The 26,992-nt window shown below is 43.7% G+C and overlaps 1 protein-coding gene across 3 annotated transcripts; it reads left to right on the forward strand.

The window, feature by feature from the left end:
- The first annotated feature begins 1,498 nt into the window (after positions 1-1,498).
- Positions 1,499-10,703, forward strand: wdr3 (WD repeat domain 3). Of its 3 annotated transcripts, none has more exons than XM_079357225.1 (27): positions 1,499-1,616; positions 2,306-2,526; positions 2,613-2,822; positions 3,101-3,219; positions 3,583-3,661; positions 4,089-4,184; positions 4,326-4,415; positions 4,789-4,890; positions 5,007-5,107; positions 5,202-5,306; positions 5,422-5,652; positions 5,734-5,827; positions 6,088-6,189; positions 6,280-6,362; positions 6,805-6,943; positions 7,055-7,111; positions 7,720-7,820; positions 8,176-8,287; positions 8,769-8,903; positions 8,994-9,044; positions 9,129-9,194; positions 9,343-9,435; positions 9,561-9,611; positions 9,699-9,742; positions 9,843-9,971; positions 10,211-10,304; positions 10,391-10,703. In XM_079357225.1, the coding sequence occupies exons 2-27, from the start codon at positions 2,353-2,355 to the stop codon at positions 10,544-10,546; spliced, it is 2,814 nt and encodes a 937-aa protein (XP_079213351.1). In that variant the 5' UTR covers positions 1,499-1,616; positions 2,306-2,352; the 3' UTR covers positions 10,547-10,703. The 3 variants fall into 3 exon arrangements, with proteins under 3 accessions (XP_079213351.1, XP_079213352.1, XP_079213353.1); XM_079357226.1 differs by having other exon boundaries at positions 2,322-2,526; XM_079357227.1 differs by lacking the exons at positions 9,343-9,435; positions 9,561-9,611; positions 9,699-9,742; ... (1 more) ...; positions 10,211-10,304; positions 10,391-10,703 and adding an exon at positions 9,258-9,294 and having other exon boundaries at positions 9,129-9,217.
- The last annotated feature ends 16,289 nt before the right edge of the window (positions 10,704-26,992 follow it).

The raw sequence follows: 26,992 nt of genomic DNA on the forward strand, positions 1-26,992 counted from the left end.
AAGACAACTTTGTTGTGACTCTAAAAGGGGAAGAAATTAAGTATTTAAAATAAGAAATGCAGTTTTAAAAGTTGTTGGGACTTTACTGTGAGGAAACGGATCTAGTGTAGTGGCTATTTTAATTTATTTTATTTTAATTTATTTATTTTATTTTTAATCCAAATAAAATGGAAATTTCAAACACACAGAAGATTTGTACAATAAATTGTGGAGCTTTTTCAAAAAAATTTTTAGAGCAAGACCACCTGGACATACTGACTGAAGGCGCCCAGCTGGATGACTGAATTACTATCTGCTGTCAAATCTAACTGATCTTAAATACACAATAAATAAAAATAAAAATAAACGTTTATTTTCGGTACCTTTCCATGTTTTTTATTTTATTTTATTATTTACGTTCTTGAAATATTTCGTGCTTTTACTGAATGTGAATCATGAAAGTGAATTTCCGGTCTCTTCCCTGTTATTTACGTGTGACTTGACGTCACTGTCAGCTGACAAAAATAACGAAACACACTTCCGCTGTTTTTTTAAGGGACCTGTCAAAACCTACGACATTTTTTAAACCGCAAAAACCCTGAAAGTAAGCCAAATATTTTTTAACCACCCACACGAGTGAGCAGCGGATATTCTGCATCTAATATGACGTGTTTTGAATTTTTTTTAATATTCTACAGTTTACGTGGCTGAAGCACGTCTGAAGCACGTCTCCTACGTAGAGCTGCTGTGAGAGCGCAGGCAGAAACAACAGAGCGTAAACGATCGAGCATTAAATGTAACGTAAGGGATACTCGTTGATGTTATTTTTTTCCACTAAGATTAAAGTAAGATTTATGAATGTATTTTTTTTTTTAATCAACCAATCAAGATTTATTTACACAACACGAAAATAGTGACAAAGCTGGTAGAAATAAAAATGGATTTAGAAGTGGAATACCAATAGGATATAAAACATTACCAAATAATAAGTACAAAATAAACATAAATAGTTGAGATAGTAACAGTAAAGATAAAAATTTAAAATAACAACAAAGACAATATATAAATGCACTAAAATGATATGAAGGATTGTATAATTTGTAGTGAAAGATATATAGTAATGCATTTATATTTAGACGAGTGTGGATAAATAATTGAAGCTGTATGTTATGTATAAAAATAAGAAACTGACAGGCTGATTGGTGATTAATTGATAAGATGTCAGATTAAATAAATTTATACTTCTTTATTAATATTAGAAAACTCGATTTATCCTTATTGAAGAAGTTTATTTATATACTCCACATTATCCTGCTTCTTATTATTTACTTATCCACTTCTTTTCGGATAATTAAACAGTAAAGTGATTAGGATTGTATGATGTTCTTCATTATAACACTTTTCAGTCTGCTTATTCATATTTTCTCCTTTTTAAATGTTTAAAATAAAAAAAACAACAACAACATTATATCACGGTTTATGTGAATTTTTTTCTATTCTTTTTCTTGCCAACAAATAGATTAATTGGCCTTTCATCATAAATCTTCATGTTTATTTATGTAATCCGTGATCGACTGATCGAGTCTTAAAGAGCAGCACTGGTAACACAAGTCTCGCTAGCAGCCGAAAGTTCAGAGGTAAGAAGAGAAACTAACCAAATAAATAACTCTTTACCGTTTACAGTTAGATATTAACATGATCAAAAACACACTGGGATGTAAGTAAACAATGCGTCGGGTTTATAAATCTGTATTTACACTTATATTTCTCCACGTGGGTTCAGGAAGAACCGCTGTGTCGCTCGATCCGCTGCACAGCGCTTGTTGGGCGGGCGGGGAGCCTCCGCGGTTGAATGGGATTTAGTTCAAACTCCGCCCGCGCGGGGAGGGTGGTAAACCAAAATAAACAAAATATCCAGACTAGCTTGCTGTTTTACCCTAATATTTTACAAAAAAACCTCTGAATCATAGATTATTAATAATCAGAGCTGTATGTGATTTCTCATTCATTCATCAGCTTCAGAAAAAACGAGATTTTTTAAGTTTACAAACAGCACAGAGTCTTGACCTGCACGGACACAAGTTTGTTGTTTTTTTCAGTGTATTTTCTTCTTTTATAATAAAATTGTTTTTACATACTAATAATGTTACAGAATAGATGTGTCCCGTCATCTTTTCTAATGATTCACTAAACTCACGATATGATGTTATAAATAGTTGGGGGGGGGGGGGGGGTTGCACAGATATTGTGATTTAATGAATTACATTTAAATCTCTTTGTTGAGAAAATAACCACATACAAATGATTATATTCTGATTGTCCCCAGTGTGTTTCTGAAACAGGATTTAACCAGGATTCATCCGGCTGCCGGTCATGGGGTTGACCAAGCAGTACCTGCGCTATGTTGCCAGTGCTGTGTTTGGAGTCATCGGGAGCCAGAAAGCAAACATCGCATATGTGACCCTGCGAGGGGGAGAGAAGGGACGCTACGTGGCCGTGGCTGCGTGCGAACACGTGTTCATCTGGGATGTCCGGAAAGGCGAGAAAGTGAGTTTTTGGTGTCTGACTCTAGAAAGTTCTCTAAACTGGGATTTGTTTCCAGATCTGATCCTTCATGTGTCCCTTGTGTTCAGGTCCTGATCCTGCAGGGGCAGAAACACGAGGTGACTTTCCTCTGCCCCTCGCCCGATGGCGTCCACATCGCCGTGGGCTACGAGGACGGCGCTGTGAGAATCTTCAGCTTGATGAACGGGGAGAACAACGTCTCCTTCAACGGCCACAAGTCGGCCGTCAGCGTCATACATTACGACCAGCTGGGAGCTCGGCTCGTCACCGGGTCAAAGGTCAGTCAGGAGGATGCTCATCTGTTTTCTTTAACGTGTGTGTGACACCTGACAAATGATGGGTTTTTATTTGAATGTTTATAAGATCAAGAGGAGAATAAAGTTACACCTTCGACTCCCTGAATGTTAAAATCCGTAGAGGTCAAAGTTCATTTCTTTACGTGGGGACTTTATCGAATCAGTCTGACTTCTGGGCTGCTGCTCGTTTGCTCTTTGTTTGTGTTATCACGTTGCTAATGTTGCTAATGCTAATGTCCTCTCTCCTCTGCTCCATTCAGGACACAGACGTGATCGTGTGGGACGTCATTAATGAGTGTGGGCTGTACAGGCTGCGAGGCCACAAAGACGTCATCACGCAGGCTTTGTTCCTCAAAGACAAGAACCTCCTGGTCACCAGGTACTTTCTACAGATTACACCTTTAACTAAGCTCCTTTTATATTCCTTCATCTTGAGTCCAGCGGCGCTCCAGAAGCCACCTACATGTAGGTCAGGCAGCATTTCAAAATAAAGGCGCTCCGGGTTGTTTGGGCTCGTTTTTCACAAAAGCTCTCTTTTAACGTCCACATGAAAAAGTGTCGGGCTGATGATCAGCGAAGCTGAGTCGAGCTCTGGTCTTTAATGTTTCATACACTTCATGATGATGGAGAGGTTTCTTGTTTTTTAGCTGAATTCAATAAGAATAAAACTCGTTTGTTCCGGTTAATATCGTTTCAACGTTCAGTGGAACTAACAAAGTCGGTCTTCTCTGCTGCTCTTCAGCTCCAAGGACAGTTTTGTGAAGTGGTGGGACCTGGACACGCAGCACTGCTTCCAGACCATGGTGGGCCACCGCAGCGAGGTAAGAGGGTGGGGGCGGGGCCTCTCACTTTATCGTAACTGAAGCAGAAAAAGAAGAAGCGAGATGAGTCGCTGTCTGAACACGGGGAGAAGATACACAGTGACACGCTGTCGGGATGATTCCCTTCAACCTCCACGACGCAGCGTTTATTGGACGCCGCGTGGCGCTCGGAGACTTTTCAGCTCCGTCCTGAAGCTGAAGCCGTTTGAGTCTGACGGGTCATGTGATCAGTGTTATTGAGCCTGCTGTTAAGCATCAGTGTGAACGCTCTCTGACAGACTGGAGGCTCAGCTGAACTTTGACCTTCTTCTATAAGCTTCCTCATGTTTGTGTGTGTTTGTATTTCTCAGTGTATGTATTGTTACTGTTTTATACACAGTAGCATTGATTACTGATGTGTGTGTGTGTGTGTGTGTGTGTGTGTTAGGTTTGGGGCATGGTGCTGCTGAAGCAGGAGAACAGGCTGCTGACGGGCTCTGCAGACTCTGAGCTTCGAGCCTGGGACATAAACTACCTGCAGCAGGTGAGCAACAACGACACACACACACTCAAACTGTGTGAGTGACACAACACAGGAAGTGGACTCCCATTATTCACAGCCAATTAAAATATTCTGCCAGTTTGTATTTAGAGGAGAACGTGTGTCTGTCTGTTTCCTCCTCAGGAGAAAGCTGAAGGTGAGCCGGAGGTGAAAAAGGGGAAGACGCTCCTCGACGACGAAGATGATGAAGAGGACGAGGAAAGTCTTGAAGAGGTGAGTAAAGTTTTTATTCATAAAAAACGACTCATAAAGGAAACAGCACTAAAGAAAGTTGTATTAATATATAATAAACTTTCTTCATTTAGTATCTTATTAACAAAAACTAAGATGCTAAAGTCTCTGAATGTTATTGAGTCCTTCATCCCATTCTTCTTCTTCTTCTTCTTCTTCTTCTTCCTCTTCTTCTTCTTCTTCTTCTTCTTCTTCTTCTTCTTCTTCTTCTTCTTCTTCTTCTTCTTCTTCTTCTTCTTCTTCTTCTTCTTCTTCTTCTTCTTCTTCTTCTTCTTCTTCTTCTTCTTCTTCTTCTTCTTCTTCTTCTTCTTCTTCCTCTTCCTCTTCCTCCTCCTCCTTCTTCTTCGCCTCTCAGCGGATCTTGAGTTGTAAGAAAGCCGGCTCCATCCTGAGAGAGGCCAGAGACCGAGTGGTCTCCCTGACATCAGACGCGAAGGCCAGAGTCATCGCCTGCCACGTGAGTGTGTGACGCTTCTGAACCCGTCCTGCTCCTGAACATTCATCCAAGATTTTAGATTCATCGTACACGTGCATGTTTTTAGTTTGACTCTCGTCTCTCCCGTCTTCCATCAGGGCAGCGACTCGGTGCTGGAGCTCTTCACCGTGCTGTCAGAGGACGAGGTGCAGAAGAAAATGACCAAGAAGATGAAGAAGGCGAAGAAGAAGGCAGCAAAGTAAGAGGAGAGGATTACCTCACTGTTCACACTGCAACATGATGGTAGGTGCAGACGCAGCTGAGGCTTGTTGTGTTGCTGCCCCCTGCTGTAGAGCTCAGGAAGATGCAGGCGAGGAGGCCGCAGAGCCGGTGATGGAGAGGACGCTGAAGGACGAGATCATCAGACTGACCAACATCAAGGCTTCTTCAAAGATCAGGTCAGCGTGGAGCCGATCAGATCCAGATCCGGTCGTCGAGCCGAGCATGTGACGTCGGCACCAGACGAGTTTTTGTGTGCAAAGCCCTCACACGCCCTCCTCCCCTCTCCCTCAGGTGGGTGGACTGCCTGTCGTGTGCAGGCGGCGAGCTGAAGGTGGCGCTGCTGCTGCAGAACAACACCGTGGAGACTTACACCTTGAAGCCTTCAGACAAAACCCCGACGGCCAATAAGACGGCTCGCCTCACGCTCGGAGGACACCGCACAGACGTCCGCACGCTGGCCTTCAGCACGGACAACCTCGCCGTCCTCTCCGCCTCCGGGGACACGGTCAAAGTGTGGAACAGGTGAGACCGATTCAACTTCGTGAACAATCTTATCATTAAGATTTTTTTTTAAGCGTGTCCGGTTTACTCGCTCTCTGATAGGTCGACGCTGCAGGTGATCCGCACCATGGCCTGCGAGTACGCACTGTGCTCCCTCTTTGTGCCCGGAGACAGACAGATCATTCTGGGGACGAAGGTACGAAAAGGAGACACAACAATATAAAGCTGACACCTAGTGTTTAAAATGAGTACTGCAGCCTAAACTCCAAACATGAGTCTCTCTCCTGCTTCCTCCTCGAGAGTCGACGTGCACACAGGTCACCATGTCACGGACACTGAAGCTTCAGTGTTTAGCCATCTTTACATCCTTCTTCAAACGTGTCTCTCTCATTGAGCAGATCAGTAAATGAAGTGTTTTAATCTGTTTTCATGGAGGTTTGTGTTTTTCCTCCTCAGAGTGGGAAGCTGCAGATCTTTGAGTTGGCCTCAGGAAGCCTCCTGGAGACGGTGGATGCTCACGGAGGAGCTCTGTGGTCTCTGTGTCTGGCCCCCGACCAGGTGAACGACCACTTCCTGCAGCAGCCTGCTTCACCTGTTTTTTTAAGATTTGAAATAACCAGCCCGATTGTGTGACTTGTATTTCTCCAGAGAGGGATCGTGACGGGCAGTGCAGATAAAACCGTGAAGTTCTGGGACTTTGAGCTCATGAAGGACGAAGGCACCAGCCAGAAGTAAGTCGTCTTCTTCATTTAACACCCTCGCGTGTCACCTCACTTCTCACCTACCAGGTTTTTGGAAACAATCGGAAATGTTTCATGTTGTGTTTGAAGGCCGCTTTCTTTTCAAGTCTCCGTGATGCGTTCATCGTAATCCTGCGACCCCTCTCCATACGGGAGTCGGTGAATCCTCGCTCTCACGTCGCCTCCCTTCCTTTCATGGTTTAGAGCCCTCGTATCTATCAGAACGTTTAACCCCTCACACTCCAGGTCTCTCCGTGTCGTCCCTCGAGCTCAGCGAAACTCAGAGGCTGCCTGTCATCTGATCTGTCTGTCTACTTTTTTTTTTAACATGCTTTTTACAAATAAGCTTGACTGAGCTTGTGTTCAGATAACATGTGTGTATATTGGTGTGTGTGTGTGTGTGTGTGTGTGTGTGTGTGTGTGTGTGATCCAGGAGGCTGACGGTGAAACACACACGCACTCTGCAGCTGGAGGAGGACGTCCTGTGTGTGAAGCTTTCTCCCGACCACAGGCTGCTGGCCGTCTCTCTGTTGGACTGCACTGTGAAGGTGTTCTACACGGACACACTGAAGGTAAACACACACACACACACACACACACACACACACACACACACACACGGTCACACGTTAATGACAGCACCAGTTTATGATGTCATATAACAACACACTTGTCTTCTTCAGTTCTTCCTGTCTCTGTATGGACACAAGCTGCCTGTCCTCTGCCTGGACATCTCACACGTGAGTACTGACACGCCCATCATCATCATCATCATCATCATCATCATCATCATCACCACCATAATCATCATCATCATCATCCTCATCTGCCCTCATAGTCACCTTAAGATGTAAAGACGATGAGTGTGTTTGTGCTCGATGTTTCCTGAAACGTATCGGCAGTATAACATCAGCGGCCGAGCGCGCACACACACACACACACACACACACACACACACACACACACACACACACACACACACACACACACACACACACACACACACACACACACACACACACACACACACACGTTTAAAACCTGCAGCGAAAAACAAGTTATTTAAATTAATGACTTTGACAAAAATGTAACTGCTACAAGAGGTCGTGGGGTTTTTTAAAAGGCGGCCATAAATGCATTTTATTATTATTATCATTATTATTATTATATGAGGATATAGTAGTTCTCCAAACCTCAGTGCTTTGTTGCATCTTGTGGATCGGTCTGATGAAGAAGTCCCCCTTTGTTTTTTTCAGTCATTGCATCTGTTCATTAAAAGCCTTCAGGCTTTACCGCGGGTCCTTTTGACCCTCAGCGCTGCCTCACAGGCTCTGCTTCACTTCCTCAGGATAACACTCTGATCGCCACGGGCTCCGCTGACAGAAACGTGAAGATCTGGGGTTTGGATTTCGGCGACTGTCACCGCTCCATGTTCGCTCATGACGACAGGTAACGCCCATTCAACATCGGCGTCGTTCTCATCCGACATGTGGCGATGAGATCATCCTCTCTGACCTCATGTGTTGTGTTCAGGGACTCTGATCTTTGTCCTTTAAACTCCGACTGCCCTGTGACTTCACACCAGCTGCTCTTTCATCTCCGCGCTCTTCTGTTGTCTCGTGAATTATCTCACTGCTCGTCCTCCTCGTTTTTAATCTCACTTTAATCCCAGCTGTTTATTTTATCCATCAGTCACTTTCTCCCCTCTCTCTTGTTTTGTCACTCTTCTCTTCTCTCCTGCTTTTCATTATCTATTTAATCTGCTAAATTTCTTTCCTCCCCTGACTCTGATTTCTCTCCGCAGCGTCATGTTCCTCCAGTTCGTCCCAAAGACTCATCTCTTCTTCACGGCGGGAAAAGACAAGAAGATCAAGCAGTGGGACGCCGACAAGTTTGAGCACATCCAGACGCTGGAGGTGAAGCACGCAGCCGGTGCACGCTACGGCGGCGCTCACTTGCTCAATGATTGTGTTTCCGTCTCGGTCCGTCTCTGGAGCGTGTTCGGCTCGGCTCCGTTTCAAATACGCTGCTGCGACTCCATTTGTGATCGAGCACGCTGCAGCTCTGCGTCAATCTGAACAGAATAGATCGACCCGGACAGGAAACTCTCAAGAGCGGCCGCTCAATTTCAAAATAAAACACATTTTTCATCACTTCATCAACACTAAGTTGAAAAACAGGCACCGAGTGAAGAACAAATCCTCCTCAGAAAGACAAAGCAACATGTGTGTCTCATCCTCCCTCACAGCTAAATATCAGAAACACGTGGCTGACCTTGATTTATCCGCCGTTGGTTTGGTGAAGCGATAATCAAAAAGTGATGTTCTCTGAGTTCCCAGTGTCTGCCGCTCTGTGAGATGCTCTCAGGCTGACTCATCTCTCTGCTCTGCCTCACAGGGACATCACCGCGAGGTCTGGTGTCTGACCATCAGTCCAAACGGCGACCACATCGTGTCGGCATCCCACGACAAATCTCTGCGTCTGTGGGAGAGGACCAGGGAGCCCATCATCCTCGACGAGGAGCGGGAGATGGTGAGGTCCAGGACGAGACGGGGGGCGGGGGGGGGGGGGATTACTCGTCCTAATCTGTGTCTCTCAATGACCGCGTTTCCTTCTTTGCAGGAGCGAGAGGCGGAGTTTGAAGAGAGCATGGCCAAAGGAGACGCGCCTGTGGTGAGTTCAAAGACCCGTTATTGTTGAAATTCTGGTCTTGTTGTGTCGATGTGGCGTGAAGCATTCGCTCCGTTTCATCTTCAGGTACCCGGAGAGACTCAGGGAGAGGCGGCGCCCGCCGGGAAGAAGACGGTCGAGACGGTCAAAGCTGTGAGTTCACTTCGGTGGAACACGTCTCACATGATCAGCATGTAGATTAGCTTCTTATCAAAGGATTATTATGTGTCCTGTTTGACTTCTTCTGGAGGTTTGCAGAGTGTCTTAGAGGATCGTTTTTAATTGTTTGATCTGTTTGCAGGCGGAGCGAATCATGGAGGCGCTGGAAGTTTTCAAAGAGGAAGCCCGGAAGATGGAGGAGCATAAATACGCTTGTGAGCGAGCAGGCAAAGAGGTACAGGACTCTGACAGACGCCGAGCGGACCAATCGGCTGCAACTCCACTGCGCTGACGAAGATCATCAGATTGAAAATGTTGACTCAAAGAATTCAGGTTGACCTGTGGCTGATGTTTTTGCAGGTTCCTCCTCCCAAACCCAATCCTATCCTCGTTGCCTTTGGAAACGTCACGGTAAGAATAAAACGAATAACGATGAAGACGAGTTGAGACTGGTTATGAATCTAGACTGATTAAGTCCGTCTGTGTCCGTCTTCTCAGCCGTCACGCTACGTGTTAGACGTCATTAAGAAGGTCCGATCCAGGTGAGATATGAGACCACACACGCGCGTTCATCCTCGACTCGACCCGTGAAGCTCGTCACCATGGTGATCTTCATCCTTTTGCATGTGTTTGCTTTGACAGTGAGCTGGAGGTTTCTCTGCTGGTGTTACCGTTCCCTTACGTCCCCGAGCTGCTGACGCTGTTCAACAGCTACATCCAGCAGGGCCTGGAGGTGGAGCTGGTGTGCCGCTGCCTCTTCTTCCTCCTCAAGTGAGTAAACGACCCGGCTCTGTGTGTGTGTGTGTGTGTGTATGCAAAGTGGAAATGTACGGGCGTAGTCCCCGCCCTCTCTCTCTCTCTCTCTCCCTGGTTTCACACTCGATCCATCCTCTGTCCTAAAAAAAGAGGGGGAAAAAAGACCCGAAAATAAGTCTTAGAAAAAACTAAAGTCAGTGTATATGCTGCTGTTGAAAGTTCTGATGAGTTCACATCTCTTTGTTTCCTTCCAGGATCCACTTTGGTCAGATCTCAAGTAACCAGATGTTGGTGTCCGTCATTGACGAGCTACGAAACAACACTCTCTCCAAAGTGCGGGAAATCAGAGTGAGTAACAATCTGGATCAAACGCTCAATCACTCTTTTTTTTTTTAAATGTCCTGACCGTGTCGTCTTCTCTCCTGGCGTCTCAGGACGTGATGGGCTTCAACAGCGCGGCGCTGCAGTTCCTCCAGAGAGAGATCGAGAGCAAAGAGGACGTGATGTTCTTCGCCGAGGCGACGGATCAGCTTAAGCAGAAGAAGAAGAAGAGGAGGAGGAGGGAGCGAGCTGTCCTGACCATCGCTTGAACCCTGACTGACACACATCTGTCTCCTCCTGATTATTTCCAGAAGTGCAGGAGGGTCCACCATGTTGTTTTTTGTACTTCATGAAGTCCTGATCTGATGTAAAACTCTGTTTTTCAATGCCATGCTTCATTTCCCAAATAAACTGAGTCTGACTTTTTCTCACAGTCCTTCAGGTTTTATAAGAGACTTTGAAAACAGATAAATCCTCCTCAGCAGAGAAATGTGGTGTGTGTGTGTTTGTGTGTGTACGCAGCACAGCTGTATGTCTCTATAAAAAAAAAACATTCACATGACGCACCGTTAAATACAAACAGTTCATTTTTAAAGCAGTGCTCCTCCACGGCCACCACCCACAGAGGGACAGGCATGATTTAACACGGTTTCTGTCCTACAGGTCCAAAGGGAGCGATCCAGGCCTGCAGCCAAACCATGCACACTGCAAGAAATCTAAGAGACATTCAAAAAGCTTCAATGACAGCTGCATACACACTATCTGTTAGGCAGCTTTTACAACATACAACAATATGCAACAAATGTTCTGAATGACTTCATATTAAAAGCTGGAATATGCACATCTTTGTACGTTTATATTAACTCGATAAAAGCATTATATGCAGCTAAAGGCCGAGGTCCCCCCCCCCAGGACCACCACAGACCCTGCACATAAGGCCACCCAAAATAACCACGAGGCTAGCCAACTGACTAAGAAAATTGCAGGGGAAATAAGATGCTAACCTCTGGTCTTTTCATTGAGCTTACTTCCTGATTGAAGTGATAAGAGTTGGCCAGGTGGCACATTTATTGGCCAATTAGCTCATGTAGTGTCATTTTGAATGGTAGTGTTTTGAAACGTCAAAAGTGACTTTATGTCAGATTGTTGTGTCTCATGAAGAGAACTGTGAAAAAAAAAGTGCCATTTTGAATCGTGTGAATCAGTGTGTTTAGACTTTTGGTGTTGAAGTAATTGTTCTATGCGTTTCATTTTATTATAACGCCTTTCATCAATGTTTTAGAGCGCTGAAAACAAGTTTTTTTTTTTTGTTTTTTTGCAGTGGTCTTGGTTTTTATTTAAACCTGAGACCACCTGGTTGTGACCACACTGTCCCACACAGCGAGTCCCCCCCCCCGGGCCCCGGTCCCTGCTGGCCTCGCTTCAGCCATCCACCGCTGAATTCAGGGAGATGTGGTTTGACTTTACAGCGCTGTAACTTCAACGGAATTTATTACCTTCCACTGCTTGGTAAATGTGGCCAACATATTTCAAAAGCAGGGGGAGAAAAAAATCTCAGTTTTCAGATCAGTGTTGTTGTGAACAGTAAAATGTCCGGCCTTCTCAACCTGTGACCTTTCCACATCACACACTTCTTTTTCCACAAGCGTGTTTGTTCCCTGACCGTGGGGGCGCTGTGGAATAATAAAACACAGTCTTTTAAAAACACCTCTCGCCAACTGTTCACGGTTTAATCTCACTGTGCACAGAAAACAAATTAAGTGTGTATTTACAGGCTTGTTAAACAAAAGGACCAGGAGCTCTTTACGGGACTGGATTCGGTCTCCAGGCTATAAATGTCACACCTACCAAAATTAAAAATTCTTCAGGAAAATCCCAGAGCGCACTGAGAAACGCAAACAGCACTTTAGGAAAATTATCACCCGACAGAGGTTTAAATGAATCATCATCACAATATTAGAAACTGTTAAAGACGTGAGAAACACAGTCAGTGGGTTTCACCTTCATTTGTGCCAAACAAGTTCAAGTTTATAGTTTCACGGATCCTACTGAAAGGTAACAGAGCATCATCCTGTTTAAAAATACATCTTAAAACTCCCACAGAGTCCTGCAAAGTAAAATTAACACAACAGGGACAATGGATGGAAATTAGCTAGTAAGCTAAATCTGGTACAAAGCATCTCTTCTTTTTTTATAATGTCCCAGATTCAAATAAACTAAACTCCCTCTGTGCTGTTTCCTGTATCAGACACAACTTTGTGTTCATCTGACAAGTACACATGGTGATTTATCGCAAAGCTTTTTGTTAATTTTCAGTGCAGAATGAATCTGATCTTGAGTGACAGAGTGTCACCTGAAAAAGGAGCAGAATCAAACAGTCTGACCCTAATAAGACAAGTCAAGTAATTATGTGTTTGTTAAATCCTGTGCTTTTAACTTTTCAATATTGTGCTATAAAACCTGGCGCTAATTTATCAGCAAGAGAAGGAAGAACTTCAATCTTTAAGAGTGTATTTAAGGGCGTCAATGGAAAATTCACTTTTAGGTTTGTTAAGAAGCAGCAAATCAGCCGAGGAGAGAGATAGAGCGATGGAGCGTGCTGAGCAGAGCCTTCAGCAGCACGTCAGGGCGTTCAACAGTCTGCCTTTGAGTCACAAGAGGGCAGTCTCACCCTTTTAATATGAACCGCTTCCAGGTTTCCCACTTTGGCGTCTGAGCTCATTTTGTGCTTCCTTCTTCTCCTGCCACCTGCTGCAAAGCTCAGCACATAGCTGAGAGGGAGAGACAAGAGGCCGGAGCTGCAGCACCACATGTCAGAGACAGAGAGGGGCAGGATTCACCAACAAGGTTTCAACCTCAGCCCTCTGCACCCCTTCTTCCTTTTTTTTTTTTTTTTGCCTTAAGTGATTTGTGTCGAGTTCTTTCTTTGGATCCTGTCCTTGTTTATATTTTTAATTTAGAAAGCGTACAGGAGCTAGCTGCAGGTTGCAATAATAATGTTTATTGTGAATCAGCTCAGCATGTTTAGGGCAGATTTCCCCTGAAAGGACACTCGTGCACACTCATGTTATTTACAGCTGGTCTTTGCGTTACACGATGATGGACAGGAGGCAGAGTTACTGTATGTGGTCTCCTCTGCTATAGTCTGTCATCATATGGTCTGCATGTCATTATATACTGCAGGATAGGATCAGCTCAGAGCTGCAGGCTCCAGTTAGTGCCGTGTGTGTGTCTGCAGCCGCTGAACGTGATACGAGCTATAAATGTGTGTGACCCACGCTGCAGATCGAGGATGTGGGCCGCGCCAGGCCTCCTGTTACAGCAGTGATACGCCTCTGTTCAACAGTTTGCACAAACACTCTGAAAACCATCTGACGGACAAGGAGTGACAGAACATGAAGTGTGAGGAACTCACATATTTATGTCCCGCTCATAAAAGTATTATATATCCGGATATATCAAAATAAATAAAAATGATGCAGTTTATACCTCGGATAAGATTGAGCTCCACAAAGTTTCTGACACTGTTTTTTTTTTCCACATTCGCGACATGACGTTGACGTTTTTGTACCCACCTGTCTTCTGTGACGAGCTTTGAGTGTGGACTCGTGCACGCAACAGGTGGAGAACGAGCAGGGAGACAGGGAGGCGTGTGATTGGTTCATCAGATTGGTACCTCGTGGCAGACATTGGTCGAAGTTTTTACAGACTTACAAACTGCTACAGATGACGGATTTTCTTTGTTCCTTTTGCAGAGCACCTGAATTATTAATTATTGTCAGGACCTAAAGACAATTTCAACCCAAATCTTAAAAAGTGTATCTGCCTTTTACTGAATAAACACTGTTTAAGGCATGTTGGATAAATACTTCAAACTAGTTTTGCTTCTTTCCTTCAATGAGACTTGTGTAACTCTGCATGTAATCCAGTTTGCATTTCGCTGTAGCTTCATAATCTTCATATTTGATGTGTCAACTTGTGTAATTCATCTTTTTTATGGGCATTTCTTTAAACCTTTAAAATATATTAAACCACAGAAACCAAGTAACTCATCAAAACGGCCTCCAGGAATATTTCCCAGCAGCCATCTGTCTGCCATGACATCAGCACAGTTTCAAACGCGTCCCGTCAGACAGCAGAGCGGCTTCAGCGGACAGACAGGCCGTCCATCAGCCTGTCAGGCCACCAGTCATCCTCGCGACGGGCCGCGTGTTAAATCTGTGTCCAGCACTCATGAAAGAGCTCGAACCTGTGCTGAGATATGAGGTGGCTGCTCAGTCTGATGCAGGCGTAATGTGGCTGCAGGTCGGGGAGGGAGGGGGGGGGGGGGGGGGGGGGGGGGGGGGGCTGCTGGGCGTCCAGGCAGGCCGCTGAGTGATGAGGTGATGGTGCACGCAGAGCCGGCCAACAGAACTGACTGAACAGTGACTGAACTGCAAACATACAGCCATGAATGTTTCCTTTCTCTGCCGTTTTCCAGCCCTCATCTGTCCTCAGACTTCTCATTCCTTCATGTTTGTTTGTGTGACTTTTCATGCAGCTAATATATATATATATATATATATATATATATATATTTTAATACGCAGATAGTTTCATAAAGATGAATGCAGAGGGACGGCCTCTGGAGCTCAAAAACACGCTCTCTGGAAGGAAATTAAACATATTTTTCAATCTGGCTTTTAATTTGAAGGGATGTTTTTATCTGAACCTGGGTTGAAGTTTTTATCATTTCATGTTTTTTCACGATAGCTTTCCCCCCCCCCCGGAGTTATTTTCTTACACTTTGTTTTAAACAATTTGTTGTTGTTTTTTTTTATCTAACTACGCAGGTGTTTTTCTAGATCTGGTTGTTCACACATGCACCTCGCAGCAGGAGACTATCCTGACTGGACAGAGGTCTCCTAAGGCAAAGGCATGATGTTAAAAGAACGACGCAGAATCATGACATCACCAACAGAGCGGAGAAGAATCCTGGAGAACAGAAAACGATAATTGATGTGAGATCGAAGCGGTGGCGTGCAGACACCATGTGGTCGTGCACCAATCTCAAACGTCCCCACCCCCTTCCTTTCACTCGCCCGAGCTGAATTCTGCGGATTATATATCCGGCTGTGTCCTCGCACCAACTCACTCTGACTTTGTGTCGAACAAATACAACAGGGCGCAATCAGGAGAAACAAATACAAATAAAGTCAAAGTGAAATTCGGCTTTTTGCGTGCAAATATATACTGTAGTGCAACCGTAGAACTTCAGGAGTTTTGCAAGTGTTTATTCAAAATGTGCAATGTAGATATAATTTAGCTGAATTTAGATGAAGGCATTCAAATGCATCGTTCCTCATCATTATTTTTTATGTTAGAGTAAAAAAAAAGTGAGTCGAATCTTGAATATAGCACAACAAGTTTTTTTTTTTTTTTCTGATGGGAGTTGTTAAGTGGAAAAATGTTGTCAATAAAAATCAGTTGGAGCAAGAATTCCAACGATAAATCCATCGGATGAATCAATAAAGAAGTTTTATCTGTCCCTGTTTAAGTTCTCCTCTCCGTGTCAGGGTTTAGTGGCAGAATAAGTCGTCACAGCACGTGTCGAAGGGGGTCGGCCGCTCACCTCCTCTCATCTCAGCGGAAGAGGGAAACATGTTTTAATAACCAGAGTCTGCAGAGATCAGGGGAGAGGAAACCATTTTTCCCCCCCTCACTGCTCCGAGGTCAGCTCTCTGTGGGCTGTTACGAAGCCACACACACACACACACACACGTACGCACACGTGTACGACACCCAACGGCTCATAACACTCACACACACTCAGGCTTAATAAGTTACGACCGAGCAAGTTTAAAATATTCGATTAGGTTTGAGACGGCCAAAAAGGCAAAAGCACATTAGGCGTATTAGCTTGTAGTCTGTACAAACACACATTTCAGCCCCTGATACCCCCTTTTAAGAGCTCGGCCCTAAAATCCACATAGCTGATGTAATTAGTGATTTTAGAGCTCTGCACTTCATATTACAAGTCATAAACAGACATTCAATACTGGGCTTTGAGAGAGCTGTTTATTCTGGAGTTTTATAGTCCATGCAGGACCCTTCTGTGTTTATTCTCCCAGAACAATAATGCCACTATGCTCCCGGGCTGGAATGCGATTCATTTGTCCAATTAAACACAGAAAATAAATAGAAAAATCGAGCCGACTTGTTCTGACCCCCCCCCCCCCCCCCCCCCCCCCCGACTCACTTTGCTCCAAAAACACTTTAACAACAGGCGCTCGGCCGGGGGATTTACAGCGTGGTGGTGTTGGCTGAACGGTGAAACGACATGGAGCTGGCTGAAATCTGTGTCATTATGTTACGGCATAAAATGTGGATTAGCAAAGAAAGACAGATCGTCTGCTAAACTGGAAATGTCCAGGAGGAAATGTTTGCTGTTTTACTAAACTGCAAGGTTGTTTCGTTCTGCGCAATGAGATGTAGAGGGCGGATACACTTTTGTGGATTAAGATTAAAACCCAGAAAGAATGTCAGAAATAAACTCATCAAACAAAAGTGAAATAGACTCCACAGAGGTCGGCGTTGGCTAAGCTTAGCGTGGTTGGGAATAAATTGAGGAACTTTTTTTAAATCAAATGTGGCACACTTAGCTGAAAACTCACAGTATGTACAACATCAAATCGAAGGCAGTAGATCCATTTTATGTAAGGCGAAGTTACGGCGTGGTCACCGTTAAGAGCCGTGATTTACGGGCAGGACGCTGACCCACAATCCTCCTGACAGACATGCAATTTCCTGTGTGAGAAAAACACTAACTTAATCCATACAGCAAAGACAGAAACTATTTGTTCATGAATAATAGTCAAACCGCTGGCAGAGGACGCCAGACGAGAGCGTTCAGACTGTCACTGCTCCACAGGTTCAGCTCATACTTTCCCGTTGAAAAAAAACAAAAACCTCTCACTGTTTACTTTTTTTTATTTCCTGTGAAAATCCATAAACACCGACAGCACAACTGGCCCGCAAAGTTGACTTATTTTAAAGTGATTCCACAAATCTGGAGGAACACGTTATAAATATTCTGCACACACACACACACACAAACACACACACACAAACACACAAGAAAAGGTTTCATCGAAACACTGACATGGTCATAAATCTTCCACTAAATGACTTCACAAAGTTTGAGTTTTTGTGCGCTTCAGCTCGAATGAGTCAAGTTGGAAGCGCTCTCGTTCCAAACGTTAGGAGCTGATCACAATGGTGCTTTTTGTGGAGAAAACGCTGCTGCCACACAACGCTACTCATCCATATTTGTTATCTATTGTTTCCCTGCAGGTTTCGCTCCTGACCTACACACCTGTTTTATGACGTTTAGTTTCTTTTCTTTTTTAAGCTTTACACGTTAAAATAAAAGTTTGCAGTCTTTTGAAACACGAGAGATTTGTTGGTGACTTTCCTCTAAAGACTTTAACGGGTCTTTTGTTTGTTTATTGTGGTCATAGCGGCGTCATAACGTCGGCTCTGATAAAGAGGCCCGATGTGCCGATTGATTTTCATCAATCAACCATTTTTTGTAAAACGGCAATTTATAACAAGTGTTCTCTCGAGACGCTTTACAAAAAGAGCATACGGGATAAGATGCAGGAAGGATTTCTTCCTGATGTCGCCACTTCCTCGCCGCTGAGGTGGAGGTCGCAGCAGGCCGTGCATGAATGACGGTTGGGGATCCTGAGGAGAAGGTCCAGAAAATGAAAAATGAAAAGTAGTTCTTTGGTCGCTTAAATCAATACGACACTTGAATGCATCCTCACCTAATATATTTTAACACGCTTTATTATTCTCTGAGTAAAATTCTGTTTTTTTTTACACACAACTGTCTTTGAGACACACACACACTGAATCACACACACACACACACACACACACACACACACACACACACACACACACCGAATCACACACATGCACACACAGGAGAGATGTCAGAGTGGGGTTTTACTCAGGAAGGGACCTGCACCTCTCGAGCTACCAGACCAATCCATTTCCACATGTTTGGTCCGCGGTGGGACTTGAACCAGCGACCCTCCGCTTCCTAACCCAAGTCCATACAGAATGTAATACCTTCATAAAGCTAAATTGATAAATGCATGGAAGTCCTACAAGTTTAAGAAGAGAAGATAAAATAAAAATGGCCGCCCCCCCAAAAATAATCTAATCGCAAAACAACTGAATAATGAGTCCACTTGTTTTCAATAACGCAGCTGTCGACAACTCTGTTTCCCTGCAGATCGCACTCAACCCAAACATGCAGCCAATTACTGCTTTCAGTGAGGACGTCCCTTCTCTCTGTTGACCCAAACATCCTCCGAGGGCTTATCAGCCGCGTCCCAGGCCCTTTGTTTGGTCTAGCATTAGATCAAGGTGTCAAAACTAGCGTGGAGGAAACAAGGAGTAATCAGACAGAATGAGAAGCCATGCGAAGAATGCCTGTGAAGTCGAGCTGGTGGTAAAGCACCAACATCTGGATGGAGGTCTGACACTAAGAGGGGAGGAGGTCAATGACTGCTTTAAGCCTTTAGCGGGGATAAGGTTATTAGTCCGGAGCAGGAGGCGAGCGCTCGGTGGGGTCGCTGCCAGTTAAAGCCATGATGAAGTTATAAAATATGGGAGGACAGAGTTCAGCTCTGTTCTCTCTCTGCAGGCAAGGTGTGAAACTTTTAAAGGGTTCAGATACAAAAAAAAAAAAAGAGAAATCTTTAACTTTCAGTTTTATCTTCAACAGAAAAATCTACTCATTTCACTCTTTAATTTTCAAACAGGCTCATAAAATGATCTGCTGTTGATGTCAGGAGAAAATCACCCTTATTAGCTTTTAGACACATTTGATTAAGATAAGGTGCTTCACTTCTTCTGCACAGAAATAGCTGGAAGAAAAGTCCGTCAAAGAGGAACTTTGGACGTGCATGAGTAAATTCAGAACCTGTATTTGTCTTTCTGTAGTTTTGCATCAGGACTGAAGTCAAATCAGTTCATATATCAACACAAAAGAGGGACTGTTGAATCAATGTTACTGCTCACAAGAGAAGCTTCTTCATTCATCAAATGCAGACAAACGTATATATATACTCAACAAAAATATAAACGCAACACTTTTGTTTTTGCTCCCATTTGTCATGAGATGGACTCAAAGATCTAAAATTCATTCCAGATACACAATATTACCATTTCTCTCAAACATTGTTCATAAATCTGTCTAAATGTGTGATAGTGAGCACTTTTGCTTTGCTGAGACAATCCATCCCACCTCACAGGTGTGCCACATCAAGATGCTCATCAGACACCATGATTAGTGCACAGGTGTACCTTATACTGCCCACAATAAAAGGCCACTCTGAAATGTGCAGTTTTGTCTCACAGCAAAATGCCACAGATGGCGCAAGCATTGAGGGAGCGTGCAATTGGCATGCTGACAGCAGGAATGTCAACCAGATCTGTTGCTCGGGCATTGAATGTTCATTTCTCCACCATAAGCCGTCTCCAAAGGCGTTTCAGAGAATATGGCAGTACATCCAACCGGCCTCACAACCGCAGACCACGTGTAACCACACCAGCCCAGGACCTCCACATCCAGCAGGTTCACCTCCAAGATCGTCTGAGACCAGCTACTCAGACAGCTGCTGAAACAATTGGTTTGCATAACCAAAGAATTTCTGCACAAACTGTCAGAAACCGTCTCAGGGAAGCTCAACTGCATGCTCGTCGTCCTCATCGGGGTCTTAACCTGACTCCAGATCGTCGCCGTAACAGACTTGAGTGGGCAAATGCTCACATTCGATGGCGTCTGGCACGTTGGAGAGGTGTTCTCTTCACGGATGAATCTCGGTTTACATTGTTCAGGGCAGATGGCAGACAGCGTGTGTGGCGTCGTGTGGGTGAGCGCTTTGCTGATGTCAATGTTGTGGATCGAGTGGCCCATGGTGGTGGTGGGGTTATGGTATGGGCAGGCATCTGTTATGGACGAAGAACACAGGTGCATTTTATTGATGGCATTTTGAATGCACAGAGATACCGTGATGAGATCCTGAGGCCCATTGTTGTGCCATACATCCATGAACATCACCTCATGTTTCAGCAAGATAATGCACGGCCCCATGTTGCAAGGATCTGTACACAATTCTTGGAAGCTGAAAATGTCCCAGTTCTTGCATGGCCAGCATACTCACCGGACATGTCACCCATTGAGCATGTTTGGGATGTGCTTGACCGGCGTATACGACAGCGCGTACCAGTTCCCACTAATATCCAGCAACTTCGCACAGCCATTGAAGAGGAGTGGACCAACATTCCACAGGCCACAATTGACAATCTGATAAACTCTATGCGAAGAAGATGTGTTGCACTGCATGAGGCAAATGGTGGTCACACCAGATACTGACTGGTTCTGAGTCCCCAGACCCTCAATAAAGCAAAAACTGCACATTTCAGGGTGGCCTTTTATTGTGGACAGTCTAAGGTACACCTATGCACTAATCATGGTGTCTGATGAGCATCTTGATGTGGCACACCTGTGAGGTGGGATGGATTGTCTCAGCAAAGCAAAAGTGCTCACTATCACACATTTAGACAGATTTATGAACAATGTTTGAGAGAAATGGTAATATTGTGTATCTGGAATGAATTTTAGATCTTTGAGTCCATCTCATGACAAATGGGAGCAAAAACAAAAGTGTTGCGTTTATATTTTTGTTGAGTGTATATATATATGTATGCCTGGGAGCTGATTGGTTGATTGGGAGCAGGTGTGCAGGTAGCTGATGGAGGAGTGTGAGAGCAGGAAACAGGATTACGTTCCAGTGAAGAAGAATGGGAGAAAAAAAAACTGCAAGTAAAAGATGCGCAAGCGAAAGGTCAGATAAAAAAAAAGAAATTAGTTTCTTTCGAATTTTTTTTAATTTTTTTTTTTTTAATTAAGATCGACACTAAATACCGTTTTTAGTCGTGTGATTCCTTATTTTTTGGTAAATGTTTCTGAAGTATCAGGATGTGTATGCCAGTTTTAAACTCAAATGAAACACTGATTTTATCCCCTAAACGCTCACAGTCAGTATTTACCTTCCTAATAGAGAAAATCCAGCTGTTGTGACCTGACTCAGGTCTTCACAAACATTTCCCCTCGGCTAAGGCAGCTCTAATGGATCTACTTTGTTTTGTTTTTATTATGAATATGATGTGTTCAAAAAACACTTCAATGGTTTTAAAGCTTCTGTGAATGTGTTATCTTGTGTTTTAAATTACACACATTTCTGCCTTCTGCATGCAAACAGAAGAAAAGTGAACTTTGCTCGAGGCTCGAGTAAGCTCAGTGGCTGAATGCTTGAAATGTTCGTCTATAACTGGGTCTTGCAGCCATTCGAGGTCTTCGTCTGTGACTCCGGAGTGAACCAAGTTATAAAAAAAATATATAAAAAATCTGTCATAACATCCACAAAGAGGAGGGAGGGAAGTCTTTACAGAGAGCAGAGCGTCTCTTAAAGGGCTTTAGATTCTGTGTCAGAGTGGCCTCTGGGGCTGAGCAGCACACACACACACACACACACACACACACACACACACACACACACACACACACACACACACACACACACACACACACACACACACACACACACACCTACACACCTACACACCTACACACACACACACACACACACACACACACACACACACACACACACACACACACACACACACACACACACACACACACACACACGTCCTGAGTGACGAGGATATTCCCTTTAAAGATTTTCTTGTGGGGTAAAAGGAGGGATGAAAAATAGCTGAAAGGGTAAAATTGAGCCTGTCAACCCCATCACCCCCACTTCTCCCACCACCACGACCAACACAGGGACCACCCAGATAGAATAGTGAGCTGTCAATCATCTCATTCAGGGGATAAACACTGCAGTATTTTGTTTCCTATACTGAAGTAAGACTCTATAAAGTGGCTTCTGATATATAGCTGCGGTGTACGCAGGTTTTTTTACGAGCGCGCAGAGGTTCACTTTTTGTGGTCGCCAGCTTTTCTCCTCACAGGAACATCACAATTATTTCATTTTTTTCAATCAAGTCAACGTGAATCCCAGAGGCCTTTTTATTCAGTTTGTCTTGTGTAGAGATTCAATTTAGATTGAATTTAGATTGAATCTCATGAATTTTAAAGAAAAGTCCACAGTTGTGTGGTGAATTTCAGGCAAATATTGTGAATCTAAATCTTCAATTATTTTGTAAAAAGTCTCAAAATGTCTCAAACAAAGTCAAAATAAATGATGATTTCATGGCTTTAGAGTTTAAATAAAACGAACTTTATTTGTTCATATACAATAGAAAAACCCAAATTAAAGCCACTGTCTGAATACAATACAATAAATAAATAAAAGGGTTATTTTATTTTTTTTCAAAAACCTGACAATAAGGGTAAAATTCAAGAACATGAACACAAATTTTCAATTCTGAAATTGCTGTAAGAATTGTTAGAATTTGTTTCAAATGTTGAGATTAAGATTAAAAAAAAAGATTCAAAGTAGAAGCAGAACATTTACTGTAAATATACAGGACACTCAAAGACCTGCAGGATTTATTACAGTTTTCAAGACTGGAGGTTTCCGCTCGTGTGGAACGAGTACAACAAATCCCATCATTATTAATATGAATATTATTTTCAGTTGTCGTCGACATGCTGGTTGTACATCTGTTGTATAGAAGCGCCAATGTTGACATGTTTTCCTGGATATAAACACAGCTTTGATTCACTCTCATGATTTCTGTTCTTCCTGCACGATGCTAACACGCCTTTATGCTACGTGGGATTAGCAGATTCCTCAACTACTTCATAAAATTACAGAGTAAATCCTGGAATAAAGGAAGATTGATAAACCTATAAATGACAGGCCTGAAGTGCTGCACATTCACCACAGTGAACACACACACACACACACACACACACACACACACACACACACACACACACACACACACACACACACACACACACACACACACACACACACACACACACACACACACACACACACACACACACACACAGAGGATGGAGTGTGTGTTGACTCTCAGGGGCAGGTCTGTCTGTCAGCGCAGAGGCCTGAACTCCGAGCTCCTCGTAATCCCTCTGTCAATAACCGGACCTCCTCCTAGAACACACACACACAAACACACACACACACACACACAAACACACACACACACACACGCACACACACAAAACCAACAACCAACCAGCCAGGTTTTTAAAAAAAAAATGTTTTATCCAAACATAATCTGCAACGTCAGCCTCAAACTGGGATATTTAATAGAGTTGATGTTATGCAATCAGAGACAAAGTGAACATTAGGCTAATTTAAAAGTGGCACTAAAATATCATCATGACGCTCCAACGCTGAAGACTTGTGTTTATGTGAGAGACGAGGACAGTGGATATCAGGGAGAGATCAGTTTGAAAATGACTCGAGGGAAAGCAGCCATAAGTAGGGTTCGAACCTTTGCTGCCTCTGCACACAGGACGTGCTGTCCAACCACTCGGCCACAGACGCCCTTCAGAAGTTTACAATAATCAATAATCAAATATTTCAGCCATCGTTTGCATGATTTGTTGTGAATGGGCGAAAACACCCCGCACCACGGGAAGGTTATTTTACAGTAATGAGTAATTTATCCACATATTACACACACACACACACACACACACACACACACACACACACACACACACAAACACACAAACACACAACACACACACACACACACACACACACACACACACACACACACACACACACACACACACACACACACAACCCCATGGCCTCTGACTCAACCTGTCAGACTAATGCTGTCAAAACACACACTCACACACACACTCACACGGATGCACACATTCATACTAATCTTTCTATCCTCATCTAATAACACCTCTCACTCAGCCAGTAGTCTGTGGGGGCGGGGGGGGGGGTTCTGGGTTCACAAACTTTATTGTCAAAGACCTCCCCACACACACAAACACACACACGCACACACACTTGAAAGAAGTGAGAGGCACTGACTGCTTCATATTAGCGTTTAATTAAGTTAAAAGCTCCCTCGCTCTGCAGGCCAATAACTCAATTGAAGTTGTCTATTCTTTCATGGCTCTGAGCGGTGGCGTTCCTGCAGACGGAGATCACAGGCCATAAAAAGCAGATTGTGGCATCGCCGCTGCTCCCCGAACAGACGCCTCCGGCCCTCACTGATGTCTCACTCGTGATTAACTCAATAAAACTATTACTCAGACCTCCCTCTGTCCACAGTCCTCTCCGTCTTTGTCTTTGTTGCCCCCTCTTTTTGTTGTCTTTTCATACTACCTGCTCCCTCTCTCCCTCTCGTCTCCCATCAGCCCTCTCGCTTCCCTGACGGCGTCCAACCTTTACTTTCTGAGGTTCAGGTTTTACCCTCCGGCTAAAAGTTCAGCCTCGCTGCTGCCAAGACCAGCAGGTCGGGCTCTTTCATCTCCGCTGAATTCTCAAGTATTGAAAGAAAATCAGGCAGCCAGAAAATCTGATTTGTTTCTCAAAACTGATCTTTAAACCGAAATGTCCAAAATGTATTATGTAGAACAACATACAGAGGGATATCGTGGAGATATTTCATGCCCCATAGCCATCTACAAGATAGGCAAGATAGCACTTTAATGCTGAAACTGAACTTTGTTAAGCTGCCAATACCTCCCTTAAAAACAGCGAAGAACAGAGACTGATATCACTATTTTCTTCTTGGCTGTAACATTAGAGGAAAGAGAAACACAGTTTATCAGGCAGTTTAAGGTTTTACAGCAAAACATATATCATATAACATATGTCCTACCTACCGTAAAGAATAACAACTTAAAAAAGCAATATCAGTTTGTAATCAATAGCCATATAGCTAGCTACATATTTTGATAACATTTTATATCATATTTTGACTTCTTTAACTTTCATTCGAAAATAACTTCAGTTTTGTCACGTTGTTTTTCGACTGTACAACCTCCAGACAAATCCAGACTGTAGGCAGCTCAGGAACCAATCGGGAGTTCAGTGTGCATGACTTCTAGGCACCTGTCAGGATAAATTAAAAAAAAATTAAAAAAAAAATTGATCGGGGATTGGTTTTGTCGTTGATCTTGACATCAAAAATAAGACGTACTGTCACAAGACGCAGAGGCTGTAACAAGGGCTCACCGACAAACAGGGAAATGCACAAATAAAAATACCTGCAGTTCCCTGATTGACCACTTGAGTCTGGCTCGGAAAAGTCCATTTAGTCTCAGATACCAGCAGAGATAACACATTTATCCCCGAGTGCGTAAAACAGTTTGAATGGTTCATCTCTTTATGGGGACCGCCATCATAAAGCTTCAAAATTGCCCTCCAATGGGGCTATGTCCATGATTTATATAGCATGTGGATTTTCTCTGAAGACGTCTAATCTGCTCATAAAATGGTTATTTACATTTATACTTGGAGGTTTCAATCCCCTTTATCCATGCAAAAAATACATACTCCTAATGTTTTGGTCTGTCCCTTTTGTTGATGAATTTCTAATGTTGATCAATCAACAGTCTGCAACCAAGTGTTTAACGTGAAACTACGATTTAAATCCCAGAACTTTCCTCAAGTTAGAAGTGTTTGTTAAACCTCCATCCTTTCACTCCTCTCCTTCTCACTCGTGTTATTCTTCCTCACTTTCCTCCTATACATCCTGTCTTTTTCACCACCTCTGCGCTCCTGTTTCTGGACCACAGCTTCCTCCCTCTGCCTCCTGCTCGTCCTCCCTTTCCCCCCCCCCATCCTCCTGCACAATGACAGATCTCTGCTTAGCACCTTCATAAATTGCAGATAACCTATTTCAGCGCCGAATAAACATCGCCGGACCTCGTCTCCGGAGGCCGACGCTGCGGTTTCCGATCGGATGTCAGGGAGGGAAGGCAAAACAGAAGAAATCCTCCCCCTTCCACACTTGTTTTATCAGCCGCGGGAGAAGAGGAGAGGGGCTTTTCAGCAGAGATAAGATAAGCTGCATGTGTTAGAGATCATTGGAAAAGAGGGCCGGGGAATTCAACTCCTTTCTTTACCTCAGTTGTTCCCCTTCTCTGTCATTTTATACGTCTGTATCCCTCTACATGTCTCAGTCGAGCGATCTCACCCCCAACCGCTCTGAGTCCTGTGTTCATTTTTAAACACCTACATCAGGGGTTTCAACTTCTCTCAAGTCATATTTTATCTGGCTATCATGCTGCAGCACGGGTGATAAATCTTCCACCGAGCTCACAGCGACTCCCACGGTTCGATTACACCAACTTGGCAGCACGTTTTATTTTACATCCTCCAAATTATTTTGTCAAAGAAATCTACGAAGCCGTGTAAATGGTGCATTCATCACACTACTGTTAAAGTCCATGTTGATTCAAGATCTCAGTATTTTATCCTCAGCTTTGGCTGGAAAAGCAGGAATAGCCAACGATAAAAATGCTGTGTTGAGGATATTATGTAGCCACAGACCAAAGTCTTGGACTTCGTTGTTCAAAAAGGTTTCGCCTGTGATAAAAAAAATGATCATAATTTGGTAATCCACTTTTTTTTTTCTACCAAATGGGATTTAATCCAGCTCATTTTATCCTGGTTTTT

This window comes from Symphodus melops, assembly GCF_947650265.1.
Source record: "Symphodus melops genome assembly, chromosome: 12".
Taxonomy (NCBI): Eukaryota; Metazoa; Chordata; class Actinopteri; order Labriformes; family Labridae; genus Symphodus; species Symphodus melops.

Coding starts and splice junctions, on each gene's coding strand:
- wdr3 (XM_079357225.1), top strand. CDS start 2,353: ATGGGGTTGACCAAGCAGTACCTGCGCTATGTTGCCAGTGCTGTGTTT. Junction 2,823..3,100: donor GGCTCGTCACCGGGTCAAAG/GTCAGTCAGGAG, acceptor TGCTCCATTCAG/GACACAGACGTGATCGTGTG. Junction 6,944..7,054: donor TCTACACGGACACACTGAAG/GTAAACACACAC, acceptor TGTCTTCTTCAG/TTCTTCCTGTCTCTGTATGG.